Source organism: Sander vitreus, chromosome 19 (genome assembly GCF_031162955.1).
Source record: "Sander vitreus isolate 19-12246 chromosome 19, sanVit1, whole genome shotgun sequence".
In the NCBI taxonomy this organism is placed as follows: Eukaryota; Metazoa; Chordata; class Actinopteri; order Perciformes; family Percidae; genus Sander; species Sander vitreus.
In genome coordinates, this window is record NC_135873.1 from 16,189,254 (window position 1) to 16,216,273 (window position 27,020).

General features: G+C 42.1%; 1 protein-coding gene and 1 long non-coding RNA gene across 3 annotated transcripts; one reads left to right on the forward strand and one right to left on the reverse strand.

The window, feature by feature from the left end:
- Positions 1 to 2,095: 2,095 nt before the first annotated feature.
- LOC144534015 (equilibrative nucleoside transporter 2) lies at positions 2,096 to 25,902 on the reverse strand. 2 transcript variants are annotated; one of them, XM_078275626.1, is made up of 13 exons: positions 20,760 to 20,787; positions 19,558 to 19,614; positions 18,903 to 18,984; positions 15,259 to 15,404; positions 14,242 to 14,381; positions 13,610 to 13,744; positions 13,300 to 13,397; positions 12,903 to 12,972; positions 10,293 to 10,486; positions 9,029 to 9,131; positions 8,808 to 8,893; positions 5,821 to 6,020; positions 2,096 to 3,883 (listed from the first exon to the last, which is right to left on the reverse strand). In XM_078275626.1, exons 2-13 carry the CDS (start codon positions 19,587 to 19,589, stop codon positions 3,772 to 3,774), a joined length of 1,398 nt encoding a protein of 465 aa, XP_078131752.1. In that variant the 5' UTR covers positions 19,590 to 19,614; positions 20,760 to 20,787; the 3' UTR covers positions 2,096 to 3,771. The 2 variants fall into 2 exon arrangements, with proteins under 2 accessions (XP_078131752.1, XP_078131751.1); XM_078275625.1 differs by lacking the exons at positions 2,096 to 3,883; positions 5,821 to 6,020; positions 20,760 to 20,787 and adding an exon at positions 25,584 to 25,902 and having other exon boundaries at positions 8,670 to 8,893.
- LOC144534016 (uncharacterized) lies at positions 3,928 to 6,123 on the forward strand. Its single transcript, XR_013503501.1, has 2 exons — positions 3,928 to 4,205; positions 5,801 to 6,123. It is a non-coding gene; the product is annotated as an uncharacterized LOC144534016 (long non-coding RNA).
- Positions 25,903 to 27,020: the final 1,118 nt, after the last annotated feature.

The window sequence follows — 27,020 nt, forward strand, 5'->3', positions numbered from 1 at the left end:
CACAGAGAGCAGCACAAGGGTGCAGAAGAAGGCCATGCATGTGTTGCTTCTTCTAAATGGATCCCTCACATGGTCAGCCTGAGCTTCATTCACTACCTTTAAGGGGTTTAAATTGGGATTTGTTATCCAGAGGGGGGGGGGCTGTGTGGTTTTAAGACTGGAGGCAACCTGTTGCAAACTATCTTGCATTATAGTTTCATTTTGTAAAAGTGTAACATTGTTTTAGCAGAATATTACGACAATTTGCATTCTGTTATTAAACCGGTCAGTTTCTCAACAGTTTATTATTTTTTCTCCAAACCTTGCCATCCACATATCAATCTCTGCCATTTTATTTCCTCCATTTTACGGAAGGGTGGAAACAAGTGTTTAAAGTGTATTACCGCCACCTAGTGGTAGCTTTTAAGGAAACCTTGTGACACTCGTTTGTTCTCCACAGCTACGAAGAACGTGTTTTAGTCATTGTTTGAATCACAAAGACAGAAAAGTACTTAAATGTGTATGGCACACACTAATTAGTTTGATCTAAATTGAAGTTGCATTCATTAATGTATAGGTAATTAAGTAATACTGAAGTAATGAACTCAAGTTCGCCATGAATAAAACTGTTGGATCGGCCCTCAGCCACTCATAGGAGAGGTGACCGTGATTTCCACTTTATTGCACTGCTCAAGAGAACTTCATCCAAGTTCAACATATTACTCCTCTGTGTTCAGAGAACCTTAGTAGCTGGATGAGAAATAACTGAATCATTTTCATCAAATAGACATAAGGGGCTCGAGCACCTGGCCTTTTTCTTCCTCGAGAGAAAGTGGCCTTTTTTCTGGATGCATATATAAAAAATATGCATCCAGAAAAAAGGGAAGAAAAAGGCAGGTGCTCGAGCCCCTTATGTCTATTTGATAAAAATGATTCAGTTATTTATATATATATATATATATATATATGCTGTCAAACGATACATTTTTTTTAATCGTGATTAATCTCATTTTATCACGATTAAAATTCTATTTTGCATTTCAAAATTGACAGCCCTAACATTATATATACATATATATATATATATATATATATATACACACATATATATATATATACACACACACATATATATATATACACACACACATATATATATACACATATATATTTTTTTTTAATTAATTTATATATTCCTGTTTGTAAACAGCTTCCCTGTCAAACATATGTATTTATTTAATTAAAAAATCTAAATATCAGATCGGGAGACCAGCTATGCTACTGGGACACAGAACAGTAGGGGGATATTTTTCTGGTCTATCATTTGAAATGGCCTACTCGCAAGTCGCAACGTACACTAACGTTAAGTTACCTACACCACAAATGAACAACAATGTAAGCTGAATGGCGATTAATGACCGTTAAACCCATAGCAATATAAAATGTCCAACATGTAAAATTTACATACATGTACACATAAACTTTGTTACCTCTCCCTTTGTGACTTTATCGGCCTCCGACACACCTAAGGAACGAGCCGTTGTTTGCAGTTTCCCCTCATGTGCATCTAGGCTAGCTAGTCTACAGCAAAGCAATGACTGTAAATGTAAAATATCATTTTACAGTCGGTGGTCTACAGAGGTAGCTATGTTTGCTACAATTAGCATGTTTGCTAACGTCAGTTTCCCGCCGTATACTACCTAAAGTCTGACCGACATTCTTTTCAGACAGACATTTTGACGCAGACTTCTTTTCAGGAGCCGTTTAATCATTTTTCAGTCCAGTCAGAGATTCTCTATAACTACGACTCGCACGTGAGGAAGGACGCACGGCACGCCACGCGGGGTCGTTGGGGTTGCCAGGTAGTACGACATATCCTACAGTCTGGACCATAGACTGTTAATATGAAGTAATATACAGTCTTGGTCTGGACATATCACAAAACTGTAAAACACCCATTTGAGTCATATCAGTATGAAATCTGGAGGTTAGCGGGACAAATTACAATCGGGAGCAGGCCGGGAGAAAGGGTAAATCGAGTCAGTGCTAGTTGGAGTCAGTGCTAAAGTGAGGCCACTCCAGTTCTATAATGACCATTTCCAACCAACACAGCAAGTTGAAACCATCCATTTATTCAGTCAACTCTAGAAAGATACATTATGCACATGCATAGGCATGAATCAAGAGACATGATCCTGTGTGGCTTTCAGGTATTGTATGGAGCACAAGTGAACTGCACATATATTGATTTTCAAATCAAAATTCATCGTTATTTAGGCTGATTATGACTGTTACATACCGTTATAACCTGCAACTTTGTACTGTACACTGATAATTACCCAAACCCACATTCTTTAGACAAGAAGTTTAGAAATACAAAGAACATTTGATGTAAACAAAAACTGTTTAAATTCTTCTGACCCGCATTGGTTTCCTAATCTTAAAACTATGACATGGAAATACACATAAGTATCCCGGTGTTCAATCGCTTCAATATGGCCATTGCTGATGCTGCGTTGACATTAACTAAAAAAAATGTTGATTTATTTTTTTTTATTTATTTATTTTTTTTTTTTATGTCGATAAACTAAATAATCTCTCAATGCTATCAGTCTGAAGCAATACGTCAATTCATATACATGTCTCACTACAATGAGAAAAACAATGCCAACAAAGTATAGGTTTGAAACAATGTACGTCATTGGAGCATGGCACATTGGTAACAATGTCTAAAATAATTTCAGTCCTATTTGACATATGGCCAACACAATACAATATGTACAATGCAAAACTGAAGAATATCATTAACTCCTATTCCATTTTTCACAAGATTAGCTTGGTTTTTTAATGGCTTACAGCAACAGCAGCATCACTACATTGATGCATTTAGTTAAAAACAAAACAAACTTAAAAAAAAAACAGCTTATAGCTGTCAGGAGACCGAAAGAAAACCGGCTTCTTGTAGCCAAGAGTTGCATCATCAGTTGGCAGCCCGGGGGTCATGTCTGCCAGTAGAATTATGTGGTCATGCTCATATAACCCATTAACCTGAACTCTGACCTCCGTTTCCTGTCAGTCAGCAGGATCCTATGACCTCATAATCAGCACAACAGTCTCGTATGATTAGCGTTGAGCTTTTTCAGCAAAGGAATGAAGCCCTGAAGGACTCGAGTCTTTGGACCAGTAGATGGCAGGAGAGAGAGAGAGAAACTGATGCTGCAGTATTACTGCACTGGGAGGTGGAGAAACAAATGAAACCCTTTGTGGTCGTTTTGGGTCGAATGTGTCTAGACGGTCATTTGCTCATTACATACAATAACTTCCCATTTTTACAGTACAATATTAAAAAGAATGTTCCGTTTGTTCTACTTCTGTGGCATTTCATTAGAAAATACTAAATCGCAGGAAGAAAAATCCCTAATGTAATCAATCTAACAAAAAAAGTCAATATTCAAGACATCAATCAAATGAAAACATACAGGATTATGTCCTAAAACTACTTACTTAAAACAAACTGAAATTAAACATACATAAATCTAAAAATGTAGACACACTAAAAAACTCCAACAAAATCAATCCTAAGAGAGAGATGAAACTGTGTGTTCAGGTTAGCAGCAGTAACAAAAAACACTATTTCCCTTATTCCTACTTTCAAAAAGGGGAACCTCGTCAGCCAGGACAGAAGGTCATCCAGAAGGGGCACAGCAGACCGAAGGAGGAAAAAAAAGAAAGAAAAGACAAAAAAAAGTGGAAATCCTCCACAGTGTCTATGCCGTGCTGTATGTGTGTAAACTAGACCAGAGCTCGGAGAGGGAAGGACAGGGCGGCTCCCATGGACAGACCCAGGGCTAGGAAGAAAGTCATCAGGGCTCCGGCAGTCTCTGCATCCTTCGGCTCCACCAACCTGAGGACAGAGTGGGGGGGGGGGGGGGATGATTATCACAAAAGCCTGGCTGAATACACTCACCGGACGGCAGCTAACGGCTATCTGGCTGTACACACTCACCGGAGGGCAGCTAGCAGCTAACAGCTACTACCGCACTACTGTTTATTTTAGGGGGGGAATACACTTCAAGACGTGACATGGCCTGTCCTCTGGAGGACATATCCACACCACCACCGCTCCGATTACAGAAGCTTGTCTGAATACACTCACTGGACGGCAACTAACGGCTATCAGCTAGCAGGGCAAGCTAGCTACCGGCAGGATCGATACAAGGACCAGGGTAGGTGAATTTAAACAATGTCTGAGTTGAAAACGCATCTTGTTGACACGTAAGGTCCCTGTCCATGTGGCACAGACATATTAATTGCATTTTGTGTCTGTTAAGAGGCACAAAGGCACTCTAAAACTTGCCCCGACCACTGCCGTTTTAGCTCAGGGGACGCTTGTAGTACGTAGCTGCAGCTTCTCCGTGTTACCTGCACTGATTCAGGTCAGGGTTTTTTCTGTCGAAAACAAATTCTACTCGCGTAGCTATAGCGATCAAGATTAACGTAAAAATTGGCCGGAATTCTCCTTTAATTTGTCTTAGGTGCTGCCCAAAACAGCTCGGGTGCTGCACCTAATCCTTAAAACGGCTTGGGAAAAACCCTGATAATGTAATTACCTTTCCGTAGAGTAGTTTTCATTGTTAGTGGCGGAGTGCGCCATTCCCACACAGGATTAAAACTGCTTGTTTTTATGGACTGTCCCACAGCTGTATCAGAACTGTATTAAGCTACAGCAAATGTTCCCCCAACCTTTCCTTCTGCTGCTTCACATATAAAGCATTCAACTGGCAAAACGGGTTGGCTTTTATTGTGAAGCAGTCACGGGGGAACTTAATGTATGTGTAACTGAGGTTAGTGCTAAAAATGCACCAACAAAAAAATAAAAATGATCAGTTTTAAATAGGTCAGGGAGTAATAGCACAATGATCTGGATCTGTGCCTGAAATGACAGGAAGCATTTTTTTATTCATAACCTACAAACACTTAACCTGAAAGGTCTTACCAAGAACTTTTCTGAGTGTGATGCTACGAGTTATGCATCGTGTGCCAGACTATACACTCACCTAAAGGACTATTAGGAGCACCATACTAATACCGTGTTTGACCCCCTTACGCCTTCAGAACTGCCTTAATTCTTTGTGGCACTGATTCAACAAGATGCTGGAAGCATTCTTTAGAGATGTTGGCCCATATTGATAGGATCGCATCCCCCACACCATTACACCACCACCACCACATCAACTGAGCCCTAAATTCAGTTTGAATCAAGTCAAGTATCACTAAACTTGCACCTCGCCATAGCTGAAGAATAAAATCCGTTTCATGTCTGTGGTACAATCAGAGAGAGATTCGCGCCAAGAACACGAAAGCTGATTGGCTGCTATATAAGTTGCATGTTGGTCTCATTTGTAGTCGTAATACAGCAAAATTATATTTGGACTAGCTACAGAAAGAACTACAACACCATGGAATTAAAAAAGAAAGAGCATTAGAGGTCGAGTTACATGGACGTAGGAAAATTAAGACCTGTTTCAAATTATTTAAGACCTACAACGGAAACCCAGTTCTTAAAGTGTCTGTGGATTTCATTATTCTACGCACCTAGGCGTGCAGTGAATTATACACTATACTACATAGCTAAATATATTTAAAACCTCTGTTGTTGGAGCATCCTCGAACACAATATGATGAGTTGAAACAGCCTAACATAACAATACATATGACGACAACAGTGCGTTTTGTGTATCCTGCAGTTGGATGCAAACCTAGATGTAAAATGTGACAGATTATAGAGTGATATTGTTTTGTTGTGGTCACATCTGTTCAGCATTGAGCGTTTGGACTCACTGTGGTGCGTAGGACATGGAAAGGCAGACGAAGTAGCCACTGGACACAGAGAAGAGAGCCATGATGACAGAGAAAGCAGCGTCGTGGTTGAAGTAGACGGGGAGGAAGGAGCGACTCTGGACGTTGCAGAGCATCAGCAGAGGGATGAACACCACCCTGGAGACGACTAGCGCCGGGAACAGACGAGACTCTTTACGGGGCTGCAGAAGGAGACCGGAAAGATACACTGTATGAACAGATGTAATGGCATCAGGCAGAAAGAGGGAGAGTAAGAAGTGGATTTGGAACAGGTAGGGATATAAAGTAGGAGAGAGAGATAGGCGAATATTTTACATACATACATTTTCGTAAAACGGTCCATATTTGAGATTTATATAGTTGATTTCTCGCTTAAAAAAGTCTCAGAAGTGAATTTAATAACGAAATAGCCCGACAAACAATGTATACCTTTGCAGTGTCTGAAATATGAGACCTGCTGTCTCGTCTCCAATGTGTTTCTATGGGGTTCGCTCAAACCAGCGAGCAGCTCATCTAAATATTCATGAGCATACCATATTTGGAAGAAAAGCTCTTGTTCCAAATAGAGCCATATTCACAGGGTAGTTAAGGGCCTAATAAAATAGCATTCGGGTAATTTTCAGCCGAACCAATGTTAGAGACCTTAAGGAACAGTGTAAAATACCCTATATAATCATTCCATCACCCAGAAAAGAGCTATTGGGCATGTATAGTTTTTTTTAAATATATTTTTGGGGCATTTTTAGGCCTTTATTTGACAGGACAGCTGAAGACATGAAAGGGGAGAGAGGGGGGGGAATGACATGCAGCAAAGGGCCGCAGGTTGGAGTTGAACCCGGGCCCGCTGCGTCGAGGAGTAAACCTCTATATATGGGCACCTGCTCTACCAACTGAGCTATCTGGGCGCCCTTGGGCATGTATAGTTTAGTTGGTTGGATTATTACACTAAAGGGTAACTTAAATGAAGCAAACACCGCCGTAATACCACGTGGGTCTCGGCAGGGACAATAATATAAATAATATAATATAGATATATGAAGAGTAAATGTATCTTGAAGTGATCTCATCAGCCTACTCACCCAACATATCAAGGTGGTGACGGTCCGACCGAACCAGTCGTTGATGTTGAAAATCAAGAAGCAGCACACTGAGATGAAGAAGCGCTCTGAAGAGGGAATGGACGGCAAGAGAAACAGGACAATCACGAGGGGATCGAGAGACATGCGGTAAACATCCAATTAAGTGTGTGTTGAATGCAGCAGTGAGCTAATCATGAACTGGAACTGAGGCAAGCTCATACCCCATTTCCCTGGGAATGAGGTCTTGACATCTGCAGTGACGGCAGGAAAGACGGACAGAGTGACTGTGAACACAAACGTCACGCAGAACGCCATCACCCAGATCTAGAAAAAATAAAACAAAACTATTTTATACATCTAATGGGACTGAAGTGCTTTTTTTTTTAAGAGTAAATCACAACTGAAGCCCAGTTCAGACCAAAGATTCGCGACTAGATGAAACCGTTATAGAACGTTGCAGGGAAAAGTTGCGGCGGTCTGAACCGGCCCCGTCTCAGCTCGACTCAAGCCAGCTGATGGCGTCGCTGCGACTCAGCTGGTCAGGTCTCCAGAGGCTGGTTTTAGAACAAAAGGGACTCCATCCATCTGGGCCTGGCTCCAGACTTCCTTTGTAATCCATTCTTAATCCTGCATTAAAAAATGTCTATCGATATGATTACAATGGCGTTGTGCCATTTGGCAAATGCCTTGTACCGCTTATGCAATGCAAGAATATTAATTAATTATTAAGTGTTAATCTGTTTTTGGACATTTTCAAGAGTCGTTGCTATAGAGGATAAACTCGTGGCATTGGTGTGAACTGGCGGGTTTTAGAACGTTGCAGACCAGCATGTTGCAAGAGTCAACTCGCCTCGTAGCGAATCTTTATCTATATGGGCTTTAAAGGAACACGCTGACTTATTGGGACTTATTTACCGTCTCCCCAGAGTTAGATAAGTCCATACATAACCTTCTCATCTCCGCAAGCGTGTCGTAGACCATGTCTGACGCGACCCACCACTAGCCTAGCTTAGCACAGATCCTGGAGAATATATGAGAATATTGCTTGCAGCACCTGTGAGGATGGATTTGGAACAGTAGGATATAAAAAAAAAAGTAGGAGAGAGATAGGCGAATATTTTACATACATACATTTTCGTAAAACGGTCCATATTTGAGATTTATATAGTTGATTTCTCGCTTAAAAAAGTCTCAGAAGTGAATTTAATAACGAAATAGCCCGACAAACAATGTATACCTTTGCAGTGTCTGAAATATGAGACCTGCTGTCTCGTCTCCAATGTGTTTCTATGGGGTTCGCTCAAACCAGCGAGCAGCTCATCTAAATATTCATGAGCATACCATATTTGGAAGAAAAGCTCTTGTTCCAAATAGAGCCATATTCACAGGGTAGTTAAGGGCCTAATAAAATAGCATTCGGGTAATTTTCAGCCGAACCAATGTTAGGAGACCTTAAGGAACAGTGTAAAATACCCTATATAATCATTCCATCACCCAGAAAAGAGCTATTGGGCATGTATAGTTTTTTTTAAATATATTTTTGGGGCATTTTTAGGCCTTTATTTGACAGGACAGCTGAAGACATGAAAGGGGAGAGAGAGGGGGGGAATGACATGCAGCAAAGGGCCGCAGGTTGGAGTTGAACCCGGGCCCGCTGCGTCGAGGAGTAAACCTCTATATATGGGCACCTGCTCTACCAACTGAGCTATCTGGGCGCCCTTGGGCATGTATAGTTTAGTTGGTTGGATTATTACACTAAAGGGTAACTTAAATGAAGCAAACAATTGCCGTAATACCACGTGGGTCTCGGCAGGGACAATAATATAAATAATATAATATAGATATATGAAGAGTAAATGTATCTTGAAGTGATCTCATCAGCCTACTCACCCAACATATCAAGGTGGTGACGGTCCGACCGAACCAGTCGTTGATGTTGAAAATCAAGAAGCAGCACACTGAGATGAAGAAGCGCTCTGAAGAGGGAATGGACGGCAAGAGAAACAGGACAATCACGAGGGGATCGAGAGACATGCGGTAAACATCCAATTAAGTGTGTGTTGAATGCAGCAGTGAGCTAATCATGAACTGGAACTGAGGCAAGCTCATACCCCATTTCCCTGGGAATGAGGTCTTGACATCTGCAGTGACGGCAGGAAAGACGGACAGAGTGACTGTGAACACAAACGTCACGCAGAACGCCATCACCCAGATCTAGAAAAAAAATAAAAACAAAACTATTTTATACATCTAATGGGACTGAAGTGCTAAGAGTAAATCACAACTGAAGCCCAGTTCAGACCAAAGATTCGCGACTAGATGAAACCGTTATAGAACGTTGCAGGGAAAAGTTGCGGCGGTCTGAACCGGCCCCGTCTCAGCTCGACTCAAGCCAGCTGATGGCGTCGCTGCGACTCAGCTGGTCAGGTCTCCAGAGGCTGGTTTTAGAACAAAAGGGACTCCATCCATCTGGGCCTGGCTCCAGACTTCCTTTGTAATCCATTCTTAATCCTGCATTAAAAAATGTCTATCGATATGATTACAATGGCGTTGTGCCATTTGGCAAATGCCTTGTACCGCTTATGCAATGCAAGAATATTAATTAATTATTAAGTGTTAATCTGTTTTTGGACATTTTCAAGAGTCGTTGCTATAGAGGATAAACTCGTGGCATTGGTGTGAACTGGCAGGTTTTAGAACGTTGCAGACCAGCATGTTGCAAGAGTCAACTCGTCTCGTAGCGAATCTTTATCTATATGGGCTTTAAAGGAACACGCTGACTTATTGGGACTTATTTACCGTCTCCCCCAGAGTTAGATAAGTCCATACATAACCTTCTCATCTCCGTGCGTGTCGTAACTATGTCTGACGCACCCACCACTAGCCTAGCTTAGCACAGATCCTGGAGAATATATGAGAATATTGCTTGCAGCACCTGTGAGGAGCAGAGAGTAACAACGGTGCTTTTCAGGTGTTGTGCTAATCACTCCGCCCAAGTAGCAGTGCTTCGCCTTCTGAGAGATAGTTCCTAGTTTGTATATGGTTAGAAGATGGCTGTGTCTCATGTGACCTTGTTATTTGTACACACTGTGACTATACAAATCACACCATGTAAATAGGAAAATGTTGGCGTTATTTTGTCACTTATTGGGAGCAGTAGGCTAGATGGAGCCGGTTACCTCCAGGATCTGTGCTAAGCTAGGCTAGGCTAGCGGTGGGTGCGTCAGACAGAGTTACAACACACACGGAGATGAGAAGGGTATGTATGGACTTATCTAACTCTGGGGGTTACGGTGAATAAGCCCCAATAAGTCGATAAATTTTTTTCTCATGTAAATGGAATTATCTAAGTAACTGTCAAACCACTGGGTTCACCTTTTTGAAGACCTCTAAGACCGAGGCCTTAGCTTGTCCCTTCTCCACCTGCTCCACTGACAGGAAGGCGTGCTCCGGCCCGTCTGGAACGGGGTCCCCCTCAGCCCCAGCTGCACTGCCGTCCTTGGTTGGTTGGCTGGTCACTGTGCCGTTAGCATGGCCATTCAGCTTGCCGTTCTCCACTGTGCTTCTCTCTGCAATTGAATATAATCAAATTATTCCACTGTTCCATTTCCATATGAAACAGGTCATTGTTCAACATGTGCTCGAAGGAAATATTTTAAATATGACAACTGATTTAGTGAGATATTTGAGTTGAGTATTGATATGGTAAATTACTAACTTGTTGTTTTGTTAACGGTGAATTACCGATTTGTTGTGTCATAGCTTAAACCTCTCACAGTTTCTGCCTTCAGCACAAATGTTTCAATGTAGATGATGTGTTAGTGCTCCTTGACCTTGGAACGCCACAAGTTGCTATTCCCTGATAGTCAGAACTGGTTCAGACCAGACTCCCCCACACAGAAACCAAGCAAAGACAGCATAATGCCGCCCCAGTGTGTAATTTCACATAGCATGCTGGCATTCCGGGAGCAAATACAAATATGTTCAATACCACGTTAGCGTCTAGTGTGTGTATGCCGATCCACACTGTTAATCAACCCTGCAAACCCGACCTGACCCACAATTGTCAGGTCCCTACTTAAGAAGCATAATCTTGACCCTACAATTTTAGACCAGTCATCTGCCTTTTCTTTCAAAGGTTTTTGGAAAAAGTTGCTTTCATACAGGTACAAGCCTTTTTACAACAGAAAAAAGTTTCAATCTGGTTTTAGATCACGTCACAGCACTGAGTATGCACTATTGAGGAATCCTACTGTTTCAGTGCTTTTGGACCTCACAGCGGCTTTTGACACAGTGGACCATGCAGTCCTCTCTCGCCTTGATCATTGTGTAGGCATCCGAGGCTCTGCACTTTTCTGTCATGATTGGTGACCTCTCCTCGTCAGCTGCTCCTCTCTCTTGTGGGGTACCCCAGGGTTCCATTCTTGGCCCCATTCTGTTTTCTTTATATGTGTTGCCTTTAGGAGATATTATAGGCAAGCACAACCTGTCATTTCATTGTTATGCAGATGATTTGCAAATGTATTTGCCTATGAAAGCAAATGACAGTGTCGCACTAAACTCCCTGCTTAGTTGTATTAATGATATTAAGTTGTGGCTTTCACAAAACCTTCTTAATTTGAACGAAGATAAAACTGAGTGTATTATTTTCAGTACTTCAGGCACGCAAAATGGTCCAGCTTTGAGTTTGGGAGCTCTGGCATCATACACTAGGTCAGCTGTCAAAAATGTGGGGGGTTACTTTTGATTGCAGCATGACATTTGACAAGCATTTCCTGAACAGGCACGATCTAGAAAAGGCTATTCATGCCTTTATTAGTTCAAGGTTGGATTACTGTAATGCTCTTTATGATGGTCTGAATCAGACCTCCATCTCACACCTTCAACTTGTTCAAAATGCTGCTGCTCGCTTTTTAACAAATACATCTAGACGTGCACACATCACTCCTGTTCTCAACACCCTACATTGGTTCCCTGTGCGTTTGTTTTCAAGGCCTTAAATGGCCTGGCCCCGTGTCTTCAAATCAGCTGGTTTTAGAAGTCCCAAGGTCAAGGTATAAACAGTGGGGTGATCAGGCTTTTGCAGTTGCTGCCCCGAGACTCTGGAACAAGTTATTATTACACTATTACGGATGTAGCTCTTTTTAGGTCCAACCTCAAAACCTATTTGTTTAGACTTTAGGCTTTTAATACGTAGTAGTGGTGTGACAATTTCACTCTGTTTCTTTGTAACCTTTTCTGATTTTACTGTGTTACATGTTTCATTCTTTTTATTGTATATGTTGTTTTATACTTGATACCTTATGTAAAGCAATTTGGATACCTGCTGGTTGCTGTAAAGCACTATATAAATACATTTTGAATGATTGATTGATTGACTAGAGAAAGGCAGAGAGTTGTGTGTTTGAGAGAGGGAGCGAGCGAGTGGAAGAGAAGGTGGACTATTGCACACAATGTTTCTGTGAGTTATAAATAACTTTGGCGACGTGGATTGCAGCTTTGTCACTTCTTGAGCTGCCTGTGGGTCGACTCGCTCATCATACTCCTTTACACACAGACGTCAGGTCGGCTTAAAAATGCAACAACTCTGTCCACTCATTCCGTCTTCGTAGCTTTCACACAGACAGCGAGTTGGCTTAAAGGCGCAACAATCCTGGTTTGAACAGGCTGTGTGAAAGGGGCTTCTGAGTCTAACAGGCTCGTCTTTGTCTGGGCACTGCCAGGACTCTAATTGGATTAATAGAGGGTAAACTCACTTAACAAGATAATGTTCCACCAAACTGAGTTAATTCAACCAGACTCAGTGGAAAAGCAAACAGATGTTCTCTCACTGTCAGACAAATGTTTGATGATCTCAATTGTACAAGAGCTTGCACTTCAAAATTTGAACAGATGACGAAGGGTGTCCCTGTGGTGCCAACTTGGGAGACAAATAACATCAATTCCGAGGGTGTGAAAAGGAGTTTGCTGAAGCAAAAATCCCACCTTTCAGCAACTCGTCTGTGGTGTCCGCCTCATACTTGCTGCCTTTGTTCAGATAATACTGGGCAAACTCCTGCATGGAAACACCAGACAACACAAATTAGGCCTTTCAGCTGAAATACAAGTCAACAAATAAAAACATCAAATTATGCTTTTGGCTAATACATATAACTAATGTAATTAAAGAAAGTTTTACAATTTGGCATCCCCGAATGCAACCAAGAGGTCTCCCATTTCACCAGTGAGGATTCACAACATTTTCCAAATTAATACGCCATCTTAAATATCCTGATTTGTATATACTAATGGTCAGTGGCCACCAAAGAGATGATAGCCCAGTTTAGGTGGGTTTAAATGGATTGTGGGTAATGTAGTCATGCAGAGCTGGGAGCTGACTGACTAGGCGGGGCAGCAGCAGGTAGCTGAAGAGTGTGACCAGCGTCCCCACACATGGCGTGATGAAGTAACCCAACGCTGCCGTCTCAGAGTCTGCATCACCTGGGTGACAAACAGAAGTTCATAATTAGGAATTCTGGGAGGGAGACATATCCGATAAATGAAAACACTATTCGGAACATGAGCGGAGGAGTGGTGTTGTTGTGTGGCGTCGTGCTGATTTGACTGGCTCCACATCCACTTTGAATGTCCTTTGTTACTAGGCAACTGGGGATTAGGCGCCCGGCACGTTTGTGTGTATGTGGGTGGCTCACTGGCTATGGCGAGCAGCATGGCGATAGCAGCGAAAGTCCCGGCGAGGCCCTGGCCGCTCATGAAGACGGTGCTGTACTTCTGAGGCAGCAGACCCACCAGGCCAAACAGACTGCCCTGCAGCACGGCGCCAAACGCTGCCGAGACAAAGCACCATTTAACACGATTTCACTCAAATTTACACACGTACACACTACTCTTAGCCTCTCTTTCAGTCAGGCTTTTACACACATGAATGAATGAATGCCTTTATTGCCATTGCATGTTCACATACAAAGAAAGGTTCCTGTCTCTCATAAAAGAAAAAGTGCTCCCATTCACACATTCTCATACTCACACATTATGACACAAAAATAGCTGTTAAAAGAGGTAAAAATATGATAAGATAAAGTGCTGTAAGATTGGATAAAGTCCATATGCAGTTATTCACATTGTTCAAATGATTGTGGTGGTGGAGGGGGGAGGGAGAGGGATTGGGGGAGTTCAGTTGGCTGTGGGGTAAAAACTGTTCCTCAGTCTGGATGTGTGTCTTCCAGAGGAAGCTGGAAAGGGTGAGTATTGTCTTTTACAATCCTGCAGGCTCTACTGTGTCAGCAAGGCCTGTAAACACACACACACACACACACACACTTACAGTTGATAAACCAGATAGTAGCCATGGTGATAGAGAAGAAGCGTTCTTCCTCCATGGGCACTTTGACCAGCACTGCTGTGAAGATGAAGAGCAGCAGGATAAAAACCAGGCTGCCTGCGATGCGCATCACCACCGATATCCTGAAACCAGAAACATCATTGTCATTTAATCATCTACATCAAACTGAATGCGAAATACACCACGGTGGAGTATTTTGGCACGAGACACGGTCATATATGCGACTTTGTAATGGCAAATACCTCAAGTTTATGATTCACAACTAATCATTAGGGTCGAGTACTGAAAACCGGTGCTAATATGCACTGGTGCCAAAACGACCGGTATCTACCGGACCGGATAGCAACGCGGATTTCGGTGCCTCATTTCGGTGTCACTTAAATGCCTGAGCTTCTCTCTGATGTTCAGAAACTGCCGTTACAGGCAACAGAAGCATCGCTGCACGTGACGCTAGTTAAGACTACACTTGACAGCAGGTACAGTGGCATGGTTTTATTTCAGTTAGCCTAATAGCTGGTTTGATTTGCATTGAGAGATGATTTTATGGAAAGTACCCCATGCCAATCTCTAGGTATGGTGAAGGGGATGTGATGATGTGGGGGGGGGGCTATTTTAATTCCAAAGGCCAAGGGAACTTTATCAGGATGCATAGTATCCTGGATCCATGAAATAACTGGCCTTTAAAAATAAAAATCTGCCTGTCTCTATGGGAATTTAACATAGGGGTGTACTGACTTATGCCCCCTTATGTGCTTACATAATTGCAAAAGGGTTCTTGATTGTTGTAGAAAGAAGTGGCTGATCTTTAATGCAATATCTAAATTGCCCATTATCAGCAACCATTCATCCACTGTTAGTGTATCTAATTAGATTAATTACTTTTGGGAAAAAATTGACATCCTTCTGCGTCTTAATTTCTTCTAGACAGCTTTGGCACGTTGCCCAGTACAGATATGAACATCCTCTGACAGCGAATTAACGTCTAACCCTGTCACTGACCTCTGGTAGAGGAAGGAGTTGAGCAGGGTGAACACCAGCAGGGGCAGCTGGGACAGCAGGGTCATCCAGTTGTTGAAGTAGTACTCCTTGCGGACCACCTTGGTGCCGTTGCTCCACTCTGTTGTGTTTAGGCGACCTTGGAAATACTGCAAACCCAGAAGAAGAAAAAAGATGTTGGATTACCACTGTTGAATTGTCCTGCACATCTATAGTACTGTTTATCTTTACATGCAAACATATACTATATCGTCTAACAATGGAAAGTAAGTGTTTTCAGCGTCACCTTAACGCTCCATTCTTTTAAAATTTACAACGTTTACATTGTTTGTTTGTCCCCCAATTGGGCCGAGCGGTATCACACATTCATGGTGAACTCAAAATAACTCCCAGAATCCTCTAGTCATAAGTCAAGTCATTCCCCTGTTTGTTTTTTTTAAACGAGTACAGGAATAGTTAAATCCTTCATCATTTTAAAGCTACACTAATCAGGGCTTGACATTAACTTTTTGAGGCACTTGTCCTTTGGACAAGTACATTTACGTTTCACTTGTCCATGCACAAAAGTCACTTTTCCGGGTAAAGATTTATCATTTTATAAAAAAAAATGTGTTTTGCTAATGCAGAATTAGAACAAACTGTTGAAAGCATCCAAACACTATCAGCATTAATACAATTCAGTTGAAACAGTAGAAACAAACGTGTCCCAAGAATAGATTTCCGCTTCAACAAGAAAAAAAAGGATCTCCAGACTCCGTAATACAAGCTAATACTTTGCACGCCAGTGTGCAGAAGTTAATATATTGAGATTCTAAGTCAATATTTTAAAGTTTCTCATTACTTTCAGATTCCTAATCAATATTCTGAGTTACTAAGTCAATATATTGAGATACTAAGTCAATATTTTGACCAGAGGTAAAATAATTTTGTATACATAACAATGGATTTTGCCACTAAATGTTGGTGTTAACTTTATATTTTTTAATTATTTTTTAATAATTTCACTTTCTACCCGGCAGAGGCTGATTTACCAAGGGATCCATTAAAAGGTGTAGCTACTTTACAGTTGATTATTAGCCGATATTTAATCCGGCAAGTCGCAGAGCTGAGGTTTTACAATATTTGACGGACAAACGAGCAGCGGAGTAGTAACGCTACGAGGCAGAGAGCCGGTCGCTAAATGAGTCAAATTAACTTCATGCTTCATCCACACAAAGCACATTGCTATCGCCACGAGTGACAACTGTATTCGGCTCGTTTTCTGTGAATGATGTGGCGAGGAAGTAACGTTAAGGTGGAGTTAATAAGCTAATGTTAGCCAACTAACATCGGCTGGCTCGCCGTGCTTTCATGCTGCATCACTTACAGAGAATGAGCTGAACAACGGGCTGGGTCTAACGTTAGCGGTCCACTGACCCGCTGCACCGGATTGTGGGGAAATAATGTATTCATTTCAAATCGGTAACATAGACGTAATGAGTGGCACATGACGTGAAGTAACATGGCATTTTATTTTGTTTGAGTTTTAACTTTAAAAAAAAAAAAAAAAAATCCACTTGTCCCGGACAAGCAGACAAGCCTTAATGTCGAGCCCTGATAATCATTTCTTTTTATCAAAAATGGGTGATGACAGAGTGTTATGTGAAAGATGTTTTAGCACCTGTCAGCTTATTGTTTTGGTTTGACATCCTGCAACTTTATTTCTCCAAACACAGTAGGCAAACAATTTCAGTGAAAAAGTTGTGATGAACCCACTGTACACTACATGGCTGCAACCAAACAGCAGAGAGACATTTTTAGCATCTAGCTGGTGGACATGGTGAAGCATTTAGCAGAGCCAGAGACATTTCCTTCGTTCGTAGTTGTTAGAAACCCAAACAATCCAGTGAAACAATCCATATGGTTACCCAAAGTCATAGGATTGACTGCGTTGTTTTGGTTAGGCCTATTCAAATGATGAAAGTTTAGCGTGTATAAAAGATGAAAACAATATGATGGAAGTATATGCCACTTACATGCTCTATTACGCTCGTAAGTTGTTGCAGCAATTTGTGGGTTGATAGCATTTGTTACACAAAGAATTGGTAGAAATGGTCAAACATCCCCCCAAAATATCACATTAAGACACCAAGACCTTGAGGAACACCATAGAAAAATTCGTGCTGTGATTTGTTATCAAAAACCTTTTGGCGATTTCCGCAAGAATTGCATTTTTCAGTGATCGGATGGCGAGCACTTTTGTTCTGGAAACTGCTCAGAAGCCACCTTATTGTACCTAGGAAACTTGGGTTCTCTCTGATGTTCAGAAACGGCCGTTACAGGCAACAGAAGCATCGCTGCACGTGACGCTAGTTAAGACTACACTTGACAGCAGGTACAGAGGCATGGTTTTATTTCAGTTAGCCTGATAGCTGGTTTGATTTGCATTGAGAGATGATTTTATGGAAAGTACCCCATGCCACAACAAGTCATTTTATACAGTGAGGTCAAGTTTCAGATATGGTCTCACTACAATGAAATAGCTACTATGGGGATTAACATCATCATCACACATGCATAGAATCGGGTTTATTGCATCCACAAGTCTAAAGCCCGAGACACACCAAGCCGATGATCGGCCGTCGGACAGTCTGGCGAGGTCAGTGACTCGAGTCCGTTCGGTGTGTTCCGTGCCGTCGTCCGTCCAAGGGGCCGTCGTCCTTCATTTTGGCCGATTTGACATCTTGAATCGGAAGGCGGGCACTGCCGGCAGTCGGACTCAAATGACCAATCTGATTGGTGGAGTGCTAACCCGGAAACGAGGAGCGGGATGAGCGTAACTAGAGTCAGTCCAACTGCCTTTTCTGCCAAGGGTCGGTCGTCTGGTTGGTAGGTCACAACCTTAAAATGTCCAGTCATACCTAATTTATGCAATTCCAAGACCAGTATGCAGAGTTACTCACACACACCATTTTGATAATAAGCGAAAATAACATGTTTGTACTGCATGAAAAAAACTGCATGGGATTATCATTAAATTGTCTGTACAGAGGAAACTCGTGGGTACCCACAGAACCCATTTTCATTCAGATATCTTTAGGGTGAGTTATTAAGCCCCCTTCCCCACAAACAAGCATGACATGGTTGGTACCAATACCTTCACCCGCTACAACCTCTTAAAGACAGTAATGTCAGCCAAGATTATGTGTCAGTTCAACTGTCTTTAGCCCTGTTCACACAGGATTTGTATCATCTGGGGAAATTCCAAATCACAGAGATGTTGAGTCACACGGGACTAATATTATCACAGGACCTCGGTGGTCAGCGAAATATGGTAGGTCATTTCCGGGGAATTTTTACTTTACAAGTTACTGCAAAGGACCTGCCGCATTTCGCCAAACACAGAGGTCACGTGATAATAATAGGCCCGTGTGAATCGACATCTCTGTGATTTGGGGTTGTGTTGGCTGCGTTGACATGTATAAATGAAAGTCATGTGGGGTATATTGTCAGTACATTTGAGTGAAATACAGACTTTGCCTAACCTGTGCAAATGCGCCACATAAACAACATACATGGGTGGGTGACTTCTAAATCACATGAGGTCCCCTGGTAATACTAGTCCCAAATAAGGCTTTAGAGGGATTAAGTAATTGCCATGTTTTTACCAATGAGGCAGTCATGAAGAAGTTCCATGGTAGCAACGTTCCCAGGCCCAGAAAGAAGAAACAGATCCCCACCAGGCAGCCCCTGCAGATGGAGGAAAACGGTGATACTTGAAAAAGGGTTTAAAGTACACAGCTGCAGCACGGGCCATTTAACAAGTAAACAGTCTGTAATTTTCCCGAGCTGAATTTATTGCCTTCGCATACAAAAGAGATTATCGTGCATGTGAAACGATGCAGCGTGTAAACCAGCATTACCCATTTGATCCCATTATATTATATATCAGCCTCACTGTTCCCTCTCCTCCAGCTCTAAAGGGGTTGTATTAAGTTGCTGTTAATGCAAACTGTGATGCAGCAGTCCTACTGCTGCTGCATCGCATTAAAAAGCATTCAACTGGTGATCAATGGGGTGGACTTTATTCTGTCGCAGACAAGAGAAAACACAATGGGCCCTATCTTGCACCCGGCGCAGCGCAGCGTGAAGCCCGACGCAAGTGTCTTTGCCCATAGTATTTAAATTGTCACATCATTGTCTGGTCAGCAACAATTCCCTTTTAAAAGCCACACAGAAACTGTGGTCGTGAGAAAAACATCTCCGATTCATAGTCGAGAGCAAACAGTGGCAAGTGAGAGTTCCCATCTAATTCTAACTCACCGGTCCTGAGGAGCATCTATCCGTCCCTTCATCCTGATGTAGGAAGTTCTGGTGAAACTGCAAGGGCAACAGGAGAGAACAAGTGTCATAGAGATGCAGGAATGCATTTGTATTCTGGCAAGAGGCTGGGAGAAGCTGGTTAGAGGCTGTCTAAAAACCGTGTCCAGAGAAATGCTTCAGTCCAGAGGTGGGATGTGTCGGGGAATTACGGAGTCACGTTGCATTAACCTGGGCCAATGTAAGGGCCAGTGCTGGATGAAGTATTCGGATTAAGTAAAAGTACTAATACCATACAGTTAAAAGTCCTGCATTGAAAATGTTACTTAAGTTAAAGTGTGTTAGTATCATCAGGAAAATGTACTTGAAGTAGTACAAGTAAGAAGTCAATGCAGAAAAACACTCACATTTTAAAAACTGGAAACGATCCAAACTGTTCTATCAACTAAGTGTTTAATGGTCTAATCATTTCAGCTGAACTTGTAGGCCGTTATATTGTTGGCTAGTTTCATTTATAATAAAACATTCTATTTTATAAAATACATGCGTTTTGTGTTTTAAAACCTTGAATAGTAAAGTAACTAGTAACTAAAGCTGTCAGATTAATGTAGTGGAGTATAAAGTACAACTGAAATGTAGTGAAGTAGAAGCTGAAAGTGGCCTGAAAAGAAGTACAAGTACCTCCAATTTGTACTTGAGTAAGCACTTGAGTAAATGTACTTAGTTACATTCCGCCATTGAGTAGGGCTGGGCAATTCATCAACATTTTATTTCCAATTACAATTTGCGTTTTCACACTTCCCTCAAAGCCCAAACTCGCGCCCAGCCAGGCTGTGGCATGTTTAGCTCACCTCGAGTTAAGGTGACGGAAACAGAGCCTTTGGTCAACAAGAAAGGTGAAAGCAATGCAGTTGTTTGGACACACTTTGGTTTCAATTAGTCAAATGAGGAACTCAAATCTCAAAACAGTTTGCAGTTTTAATGTTTAACTGAGCCACTGGGAATTAGCAGCAGACTTGTATAGGCCCAATCAAATGACATGACTGAGTAAGGACAGTTTCAAAAACTTTCCATTGGAGGTTTTGGCACTGAAAACCAGCACCTCTGAGGCTGTAAACAAACTCTGTCCCTCCTTAATGTGCATACTATTCAATAATCTGAGAGTCCAGTCCTTATGTACACACCAGGACTGAAAAAGTACTGACCTTCTCACTGGCAAAGCTATTTTCCCCACTCACAGTCTTGCTACTGGCAGTCGACAGGATGACCGCGCTTGGGTTAGGGTTAGCTCGTCGCTTGTTTTGACTTATTGAGAGGACAAGGCTAACACACACACACACACACTCACATTTCTCCTACTTTGGGAGTCTGCACTCGTTTCTTAAATACAGCTCGACACTCAACAAATGTTACACAACTTCAAACATTGTGTTTTGCAACTAACTGTTGGAGGATGGGGCTTGGCCAATTCTTTGTTTCCCCACTGTCTCTGCACGTTTTTGGTTTCCATTTGGTTGTCAGCGTGTGGTATACTTCCTCAAACTTGTCATTCGACCCCTCCTCCGCCTACAGACAAAAGCAGGGAGGTGTGACACACAGACATTGGTAACCCAAGGCAGCTGCTCCCTTCTGAGAGGGCATTAAAAAACAGGCTGTGAAATTATACAGTTGAGTCAACATCCTTTACATGTCCTTCATTTTCCATGCACCACAGGGCGTGCACACAATGTTATGATCACAAGTTCAAATAAAAAGCCCGTTTTCTTCCAGGTGACATGATTGGTTGCACGCACAGCCCGTCTGCATCTCGGTGAGTGAGGACTGGACAATATTTTCAAAGCCTGCCATCTCGGTCAAAAGTCAAGAAAACAATGTCAGGCAGCTGAGCAGAACTAATTAGAGCTAGCTAGTAAATCATGGACAAAGCAATGTGGACCTTCACGTGATAAAAAAAAAACAAATGTATGGCTGCGTTTGATTTGATCAAACACATACAAGATCATAGAGAGGATGGTAGGGGATAAGACTCAAGACGGTCACAGACAGTTACAGTGCTTAGCTAGAATTGAATTATAACTGACTGCCTGCTGCGTCAAAACTCTTCTAATATTGCTCTGTTTCTCTGACTAAAAATAGTCTGTGTTGTGGACAAAAACACTTTGCATATGTCCTAACTGATAGGAAGTGGTCTGGACTCTGTGTGTTCATAACAAGAGAAACATGGCAAACGTCCATGGCTTAAAACAGGAATTTCAACTGGTATAATCTCACTAAGAGCCGGATATGCGATACTTAAAGTATGACGTGTATTACCAGAAGTATCCATTCTTTCAAAACCCAATTAAACCACGTCATTCTCCCAACTGTTTTTGTAACTGAAGATGATTACTTTGTTAATCCCCGAGGGAAAATGACGCACATTACACACAAACAGGCCTGAAATACATGCACTGTGTCCAGTGTACCTATGCTATACACGTGGATTTCTGAGGACTATGGTTAACTGCTCCTCAGATCTCTGCAGGGTAAATCCAGACAGCTAGCTAGACTATCTGTCCAATCTGAGTTTTCTCTCGCACGACTAAAACTACTTTTGAACGTACACATGTTCCACCAAAACAAGTTCCTTCCCGAGGCTATTTTGCAGCCCATGACAATTGTGATTGGTTTAAAGAAATGCCAATAAACCAGAGCACGTTTTTTTTACATCCCGGAATGCTGTGTGGACTAGCCAGACCTTCCTCTGCAGCACTGTGGAGGAAGGTCTGGCAATGCGAGACTATCTTGAGATTAAGTAAGCGATCTGCATAAAGCAGATAAATGCTATCTTTTGGATATAAAAACATTATTATCAGCAGTGTGCAGGTCTTTGGTGAGGTCATAAAATAAGTAGCCTGGTCCTACCAGACTCTGGTACTCTGTTGAAGTTTAAAACTATTGGATCTACCCAGAGCCACTCTGGGTCTGCCATAACCAATCGCTAACGTTTGGCCGTGACGTCGGCTTAGCATCGCTAGCGTTAGCCTTAGCCAACTCCATCACCACTCACGGAGCGAGCTGGAAAATCAAACTGTTCCCGAACCGCGTGGGGGAGGAGGGCCACAACATCATGGCCACCAACACAACTCAGCACAGATTGTTCTTGCTCGGGCTTTAACTTCTGGATATTCTGCTGCGTTGCCACAACGGACCGAGTGGCTTCGCTCGCATCTTTCTCCGCCGCCGTTACGGAACTACAACTCAAACTAGCGCGCGACCTCAACGTCATCGTTCTCAGCCACTCCCTCTGTTCACCGATTGGCCGGAGAGAAAACCCGCAAATATACCGCAAACCCTGATGACGTACTGAAGGAAAATGAATGGGCGGAAGTACGTAGGAGGGCGGAGCCAGGCTATAAAATCAGGTGAGCACAGAGAAACTTCCCCCCTGCAACAGAGCTATAACAAGTGAGGTAACAATTAGCAAAACCGTGGAGGGGGGCTTTAACATCCTAGTCCTGTTCTCCATCTTTTTTTTCATGTCCCATGTCTTTCCACCCACTCTTTCAGCAGCAACATGTATAGGGCGGACTTGATAAGTGGTCCAGCAGCTCTGTGATGTTCACACACAGAAACGTTACTGCGGTGACAATCACTCCTAAATTAAAATGATGGTTTAAAAGGGTTTTAAGCATATTCAGTAGGCGTGAGAATGCTTCTTTGCAAACACTGGCTGTTTAGCTTGAGGGTTCCTAGATAGGCAATTAGGCGGGAGATGATAAAGTGTGGAGGATAAGCAGCAGCCGAAAACAAATATGAAAAAAATATGCTCTGGTCCTAGCTAGGGTTGGGCATAGTTTAGATTTTAAGGATTCTGATTCCAGTTCTTCCTTTCGATTCTGGTTCTTGTCGATTCTCGATTCCGATTCTTTGAGGGGTGGCGTTGAAACGGGTCACATGCCTATTTTCACAAATAAGAGGAACGTGAAACCAAATCCTCTAAACGATTCGAATAAAGAAACGATTCCAATGGAATCGTAATTTTTTTAAACGATTCCAAGTAGGAATCGGTTCTTGATACCCAACCCTAGTCCTAGCAACACCAAAACACTTGTCTCTTTTTCATTCAGGGAAAAAAAACAAAAAACGTCATTCATCTCCTGACAGCTAACTACTTACTGTAAATTCAATATTGCTCAGTCGACTCTAATTTATATTTTCCTATAAACGCTCACTTATAGTAATTGAGTAACACACAACCACATGCTCAGCTATTTCTTTGCAGAGGCACAAATCACACTCTTGAAAAGTATTTACTTTCCTGGGCATTTCTGCTGATAGTGTACAAAACTCCCAATATTAAAATGCAACAGAACAACATGCAGACTGCAGAAAACTATTATACACACTACATTATCCTCTATGTCTACACACACACAAACACACCCAGGCAGGTGTTTGGCAGTTGACAGGTGAGTTCAAGCAGATCTAATCTCTTAAAAAAGGTGCACTGTGAGTTCCTGCATGGTTTCAGAGCGATTTCATTTTTGTCTCAAATCGTAGGCATCCTTCCTTGATCCAATAGCTGCCTGCCCACTGAACACACTGTGAAAAAGCCCGGTCTCGGGAGACAACACAGGGGTCGTAAACGCGTCAGACAAAAACTAGGGGCACAGGCTGTGCACCAAAATACAACAAACCAGCTATCCAGCAGCTACTCTCAGATACAACTCACGCTACTCAACCAACTCTACTCACTGTCTCCCCCCTCACCATTATGTGCATGCGCACTAACCCCCACCCCCTCCCATATTGTCGGTGATTGGCTGAAACGTGGTTTGTTGTATTCTGGTGCACAGCCTGTGCCCCTAGTATTTGTTTGACGCGTTTACGACCCCTGTGTTGTCTCCCGAGACCGGGCTTTTTCACAGTGTGTTCAGGGGGCAGGCAGCTAGCGGATCAAGGAGAGATGCCTACCATTTGAGACAAAAATGAAACCGTGCTGAAACCATGCAGGAACTCATAGTGCACCTTTAAATGGTATAACTTGAGAATCAGACCTAAAAACAAACATTTCCAAATTAAAGTATGGGACTTGTGAAAGGCATGGGAAATCCAGCTACTGTTCATTAAGTAGACATTGTCAAAAATGTAAATACAAATCCATGAGACCTGTGGCTATTTGCTGCTTAATTCCTCGCCATACCGGTTAACACTTCAAAAAGGTGGCAGTCAAACCCTGGAAGGCTTCACTTCCACTAATGAGTCACAGGAGATAACTGGTCTTTACAATAAACCAGACTGAGTCATACCGGCTAGTGCTTATCAGATGGAAGGAGCCCTGTAGGCAGGTTTCCTAGTTAACTGTCTCAATAGTGTAGGCTACTACACTGTAAGTGGGAACGTAATGACTAGCACAGACACAACACAGACTGACACCATGGCTGAATATGAATAACCACACACATATACACATATATATATATATATATATATATATACACACACACACACATACACACACATACATACACACACGTGCAGTTTAGTGTCCCAAAATATTTCCCCAAATGATGAGGGTCTTATTCGAGACAGGTTGCCCTAACCCTAACACTTGTTAAACAGGTGGTTTAGCAGGTTCATAATTAAGGACAATGTATGGGGAATTTGGGACACTAAACTGCACGTATACCACACACAACAACAACAAAAAAACATGACTACGTTTACGATACACTTCTCGTTCTGCGAAGAAGCAGAACAGCAAAGACCATAAAGAAATAATAGTAAATGAAACCATTAAGTAGCCTATTCATTCTAGTATTAAAACCACTGTCGTTTATGGTGAAGTACTTTACACTCACTCTGACATCCACATTTGTAGTTTAACGTTACTGGAGAAAGAGGATGAAACTACAGTCTCGTCACCCAGTCGACAGTGAATTAGCGCTTTCTTAGAAGATGATGGAAATAACATTTCAGGGTAAAACACAGCGTCGCCTGTGTAAATCAACACTGTCGTGTGTTAACGTTAGCGCGGACAGACTCACCTTTGAAAATGTTGGTCTTGTCACTGTATTTCCATGATGTTCCCACGGTAAATCCAAGCACGTGTGATATTAAAATGGTCCAAAAATGATTAAACGGGGAACAAATTAATAACGTTGGATGTGAGTATTCGTCGGCCATACACGTGGCGGCAATGTACAAATGGCTACGGTAGTAATACCTAATACGCAGCAGCTCAATGACCTATCGTCGTCAAAGCTAGCTTAGCACCCCAAAAAAACAACAGAACACTTCCGGTGTCATGTCAAATTTAGTTTAGTCTTCGCGGGCATTTGACGGGTACTGACAGGCTGTATCCATAGACTGTATTCGTCTCTACAGCTACAGGGATTCAAGGTTTTGTTTGGTGTAAATGTTACACATGTAACACGTTTTGATTGGTTGGATGGACAGCATACAGTTTGTAGCATTTTGTATTTAGCTTTTTGTTTTTTTAGTGTCATTCTAACTTTTATTTTGCTTGTTACTTGATATTTGATCATTATTTTTGCATGATTATTATTCTCCCATACAGTACTTTCTGGGGATGTTATTTACTGGTGTATCGTGCCCTCTGCTGGTACAATCTGGGAACTGAACTCTGCAGTATCAGGACTTGGAAGTCACTGGTACTGGGTCTAACTGTCAAATATTATAATTTCATCTAATTACAGTTACAGGAATATAAACACAATGTAGGTCAACTTGGTACATAGAAGCTACATACATACATGTAATCACAGTAGGGAGCTTACAGTTCCTCAGGGAAATATGAATGGAGTTTGTATACAGCAGGTGCCAAGTTATCATTATAATAGGAGTGAATGGGCTACCACAGATTTTAATGTATTATGTCACTCATAAAAACTCATAATAATAATAATAATAATAATAATCAGAATGAAGTTGAATGAAGAAGAGGAAACGCAAACAGAGTTCCTCCGAATAACTTACTGATCCAAAACAGAACAGTGTTCTGTGACAGAAACCATGCCACCGAAAAAGAACCCAGCACAAGCCGAGGAGGTTGACGATATTAAGCGGTCACTTGATATGCTGACGGAAGAGTTTTCCGCTATTAGACAACACAAGAAGATCATCATGAGCTTGGTGGAGGAAGTGAAGGCTCATATTATGCTTTTTGGCTTTTCCCCTTACCTTTATTGTGTTATATATATTTCTTGTGCACCCCAAAGGGGATTACCATCTCCAACAGAAAACACTGTTCACAAACTACTCCCAACAGCTCTATTGTAGTCCAGCCTTTACTTCAGAGACAAATGTGGTCACTTTGGAACACACGTTATAATGCTCGCCTAGCTGCTAGCATGGCACGCCCTCATACTCTGCTTCTGACTGGCTAGTAGTCCTTACCTAGCTACTGTCAGGGCACGCCCTCATACTCTGCTTCTGACTGGCTAGTAGTCCTTACCTAGGTA